The 5,310-nt window shown below is 32.9% G+C and overlaps 1 protein-coding gene across 2 annotated transcripts in view; it reads left to right on the forward strand.

The window, feature by feature from the left end:
* The window catches only part of LOC106464603 (folylpolyglutamate synthase, mitochondrial-like), a 20,837-nt gene continuing 15,527 nt past the window's right edge, over window positions 1–5,310 (forward strand). The window contains exons 1-2 of one of the 2 annotated variants that reach the window (XM_022392336.1): window positions 1–155; window positions 993–1,124. In XM_022392336.1, coding sequence (XP_022248044.1) covers window positions 24–155; window positions 993–1,124 — 264 coding nt within the window. In that variant the 5' untranslated portion in view covers window positions 1–23. The remainder of the gene's footprint in view (window positions 156–992; window positions 1,125–5,310) is intronic. The other variant, XM_022392337.1, reaches the window with a different exon arrangement.

The raw sequence follows: 5,310 nt of genomic DNA on the forward strand, positions 1-5,310 counted from the left end.
GCAGAAGAATAAATTTCAGCGTCATGCCATATCCGTGTCTTTTGAATTTGGTCCGATTAGTAGGAGGAACTATGGTTAAACATATAGTTTCCCCTATGCAGTTAACTGGTCGAGGTGCGATTCATGTACCAGCGAGAGTGTGTTCGGCATACGAGGTAGAGTACGCTGTTTTACGCACGTGGTCTTTTGAATAACAATGCTTGTAAATTGTAACGCTATGTGGTATTGCCACATGTATTCTGTATTGTAATATTAGCCGTTACATTACCAGCAGAATAAAAAACTTCACGGTGTAAATCTTCAGTTCTTGATAACATATGATCAACCTGTCAGTTTTGAAATAAGAATGTACTTCTAATAATATGTTGTTTGATGTCATCGCTTTTTTTTTTTTTAATGATAAACTGAAGCTATTGCGAATAGTTTAGTTTATTACTATGTAATAAATAAAATTTAGGTCTTGAGAACCAACTGTCTGTGGTTGTTTATCTTACGATGTTATACTTATAGGTTGTGAAATAGATATTGTAAACACACTTGTAAGTTGTAGGGATGTCTTAATAGGTTCTTATAGTTATATCTATATTTAAAATTTCTTGAGTTAAACAGACTGGTATTATTATTAACATGATTTAAAGTAATCTTCTAATGTGAAACTTGTTTCCATTTTGGTTGGTATACTACTTTTGTACTCCAAAGCTATAACATCTTTTTACTGGAAATTCATGTTGTGCCTACTATTAGGAAGAAAGTGTTTTAAAAAAACATTATATTCACGTGATGTTTCAGGACACTTGTTACTCCCAGTTATACAAGAAAAACAAAATTTACTCAACACTAACGGGCTTTGATATTTCTGATCATATATCATATGACAGTTTATAATGGAAATAGCTATTATTTTTAAGGAAGTAATTGTGATTTTTGTATGTTAACAATACTACATGCATTAGAAATGTTATACAAGTAGTATTTATTTCATTTTTATACAGGAAGCTATATCTGCCCTAAATGATCTTCAAAGTAATGCAGCAGTTTTAGAAAAAGCTAGAAGAGAAAAGAGTAGTAATGCCCACAAAAATATCTTGGCTACTGCAAAATGGTTGGAAAAGTTAAACATATCTGTAAGTGGAATGGAATGTTGTTTTTTTTATTTGATATATGGGATAAAATATGTTTACAATATTTTTAAAACACCACTTTATAATTAATATCTTGTATAAAGATAATTTTAAGGAGAAAAATGGAAAATCATTAAGTCCACCAGGATCAATTTTTTTTCTACCAAAAAGCAATTGACCATACAAATTACAGACCTTCGCACCTGTATATCTACTCAACAAAAGTTTTAAACTAATAGTTAATGCACATTATTGGGCAAATCAATTCACAATTTTATGAATAACAGGAAATAATTTTGCTGAAGATCAAATCTAGAACTGTTCTTTGAAGATTGAAATATGTTACTTCTGTTATTAATTTTTTCATTCCAACAAACCTATATGTTGCCAAACTCTGGATGCTTATAAGCATGTGAATACAGGTGATGAAAAGTAAGACACCTCTCAATTCAAGGCAATTTTATCTCTCCAATAAGGTGTTAAATCTGTAGAACAAATTTCCACCTAAAGTGATAGAAATTGGAATTTTACAGGAGTTTTATATGAGAAACAGATTAGTGAATACTTATGGTTTTGGGGCTGGATTTAGTGATTAGTTTTCTGTTTTTCAGAAAAACTTTAAGTCAGAAGATTCTTTATATCACATAATGTATTTCTTTAAAAGAAAGTCCAAATTAATTAAGCCTTACTTTGTGGCTCAAATATCTTCGGTTTAAAGAATGATATATAGTCTATCTCTACTCATTATTTTTTCTTTAACATGTTAATATGTTTCTTATACTGATAGTAACAGAACAGTACACGGGAGTTCAATTAATGCTAAACTAGAGTATAACACAGTTGACATTTTTATCCATGAAATAAAAATTTCTTATAAATAGATCCAAGAACTGTTGTTTTCACCACATGTAAACACTTGGAAGATGGCTTAAAGGTTTTATTAAAACAACAACAACTGAAATTCATCTTCTTTTCCATAATATCAATACTCCTTTGATGTACAATGCAAGTCCTTTTGCAAATGTTCATATCTGAAAGATATAACTTAACACTTTTCAGTATTGAAACACATTGTCAAATTGTGGCTCAGTTACTAAGACTGCTAATGCTCTTTTAAATAATAGGAACATTTCCATAAAGAAACTAGTTTCTAGTATCGTCAGCAAAAAAAGACCCGGTAGTCACAAGCTTAAAAAAAATCCTCATTTAATACTGTTTTGCATTCTGTGACCAAGATACTTTTTTTTTTCCTATCTGCTTCCACTAATTCCATATTCCTTTACTGCCAAATGCTATCTTGTGTACAAACTTATCAAAGACTTTCTGAAAGTTGCGATATACAAGATCTCTAGGTTGGCCTCATTCAAAAAGTACAGAAAACTTCTTAACAAACATTATAAACTTAATACAACAGAAAAAAAAAAATACATTTTGATTGAATGATGATTTAGAAATGCTTGTATTCTCATTTGGAAGGAATTGCTGAAAAATAATGAAGCCACTAGGAGAGAAAGAGAGAGAGGCTTTCTTCAGAATGACTTTTCATTGACCACAAGACTGTAATGTATGATGTACTTAAGGCTTAGATTGATTGAATATAAAATAAGTGAGGTTTGCAATCTAAGCCATAAGGGCATGACAATGGATCATATCTCCAAGACTTGAGGCCAGTGCACGAGATTTGGCATGTCTGTCATTTTTAACTCCTCCAGGAAATGTAATTTGTCAAAGCCTTTATCATCTTAGATATCTGAATTATAACAACTATAATTTTTTTTACAAACTCCAGTGGAAATGGTTAAAGGCATTTAATTACATTCTTGTAGCTTAAAATTCAACAGCATAACACAAGCAACCCCTTTCTACATTCTTTCTAGAATACCTTTTGGTGTTATAAGAAGATTTAGCTGTTTTAATTGCAGAGTTTATCCCAATATTATAGAGATTTGAATAATACACGATAAAGATCATAAGATGGACCATTGCTGGGAAAAAGCTGCCAATCGTGACCATTCACTGAGATTTATTACAGAATGCATAGTAGTTTTCAACTTGCTTGATAATTATTCTCTCAACTTTTCTATAAGACCCTATCATAACACTGCTGGGTCATCTGTTAAAACTTAACACGAATAAGGATGGATGAATAGAGAAAAAGTAAGTTTAGGTATAGAGATATAAAATTATTTTTTTAAATTTCATTAATGAGATGAAGCAAATGGGTTTTGTTGAGGGATATTTGTCTTTTTTTTTCCATTTCACATTAATGATCAAATTAGTTGTTGTAAAAACTCTATATATTTCTATTTATTTACATTATATACTTTCAAAACTGGGCAATCTCCTTGCTTCAAAAAAATATCTAACATCATTGTAGACAATTATCTCTTTTACAGGCTTGAAATTATTATGTTTCTTTTTAAACTGCACTCAGTTCATTATGACTACAATAATGTATAGTTAACATCTGCAATCAGACTATACTACTCGCATCACCACAGAACAATTAAGTAGCACCTTAGCAATACTGCTAGAAAGCTTTTTTGCTTATGCTCGAAGTCGGTGTAACAGCTCTCATTCCTGTACGTAATAACTTGTACTACACTAATCTATGATGAAATCAATATTAGATTATACCCCTCTATCAGTAGAAGGGTGAAAAAAACCAAAAAAACCCTCTTTACACACTACTACTATTCATTGTGCATTTTGTTTAAACCAAAAATACGTTCTTTTCCTCAATATTGCACTGTTTGCACTGAAGAAAAATTTAACTTTTGCACTAATACTATTTTTAACTTTCAACTACAATTTCTCATGTAAATTTTATATATTTTTTCATTTCACTTTCTTGACTTCAATGAAAGAAAGATTAAAAAAAAAAGTTGCAACAGGAGTTATTTTCTACTGTTTGAATGATGGCTGCATTTACTCTGATGGCAAGTGATGTTACTACCATTTTGCATCATATGGTTGATTCTCTTAGACATTCTTTGTTTAAGACTTGTGGCCTCTTGCTTATGCAGCTTATGCTAAGCTTGGCACATCTTTGGACAAATTTGACCAACTTTTACTACTATCTGACTTCTGATTATTCTCTTCCAGATGAGGATCAGGTAACCCAACCTTCATTCTTCACTGCTCTCATAACTCTGATACATGAGATCCTTTCTCTTACTGCATATGTTTCTTCTGGCTCGTAGACAAGCTTGCTGTATGAGCTTCAGTCCTTGGACCTTCTCTTTCTCATCTCATCCGATATTCATTTTTGTGCTGATTCTTTTCTGTCCCAGTTTTGTGTCAAATCTAGGTTGTCATATTCTCCCCAAATACTGGGGATTTATGGACTATCATAGATATGCCACCCATGAATTAGTTTCTTGTTTTCCTCAAGTTCATGATGGGTGATTTGTTTTTTTTTTCTTCTCAGGCAATGAATTTTCAAGGCCACTGTTTCAGATGGTTTTCTCTACATTCATATCCATCTAGCTAAATTGCTTTTTTTTTCATCCACAGTAATAAGATTTTTCAGTTTAGGGTTCTTCCCTTCAGGTTAGTCATAACTGTATGTTCTTAACCAGGTCCTCGGGGCTTTTATATGAAGGGTGCACTCATTTAGTCTGCATTTCCAGTATTCTATAGATGATTGTTTCCTCCTTGCCCTAACCTGGGAAGTATTTTCTGCTATGACCTCCCTATCCATTTGGGTTGGCTGGTCAAGCTCACCAACTCACTATTGACCTCAACTTATTATCTGGTTTATTTGGTGTTCTTTATCAACTTTTTTTTTTGCTGAGGGGTCTAGCCTTCTCCTTTATGTCTCAGAAACAAAACTTCCTGTTACCAAAGCTCTCATTTCCTTCCCTGCCTGCATGAGAGGTTCTCTCTCTTTTAGATACTCTAGCTTTCCTCAAGTCCCTTATTTCTCTGGGATGGGCTTTCATGCATTACCTTCAGTGGAATCTTGCAGATCAATGGAATATGTCCAGAGATCCACTAACATCTCTCATTCCTCTCCCCTCATCTCTTCGCCTCTCACTGTCATGGTGGCTTGATCATTCCCAGAGATCCACTAACATCTCTCATTCCTCCTCCCCCATCTCTTCGCCTCTCACTGTCATGGTGGCTTGATCTATTTCCCAGAGATCCACTACATCTCTCATTCCTCTCCCCCATCTCTTCGTCTCTC

The sequence above is a fragment of the Limulus polyphemus genome, unplaced genomic scaffold (assembly GCF_000517525.1).
Source record: "Limulus polyphemus unplaced genomic scaffold, Limulus_polyphemus-2.1.2 Scaffold1700, whole genome shotgun sequence".
Taxonomy (NCBI): Eukaryota; Metazoa; Arthropoda; class Merostomata; order Xiphosura; family Limulidae; genus Limulus; species Limulus polyphemus.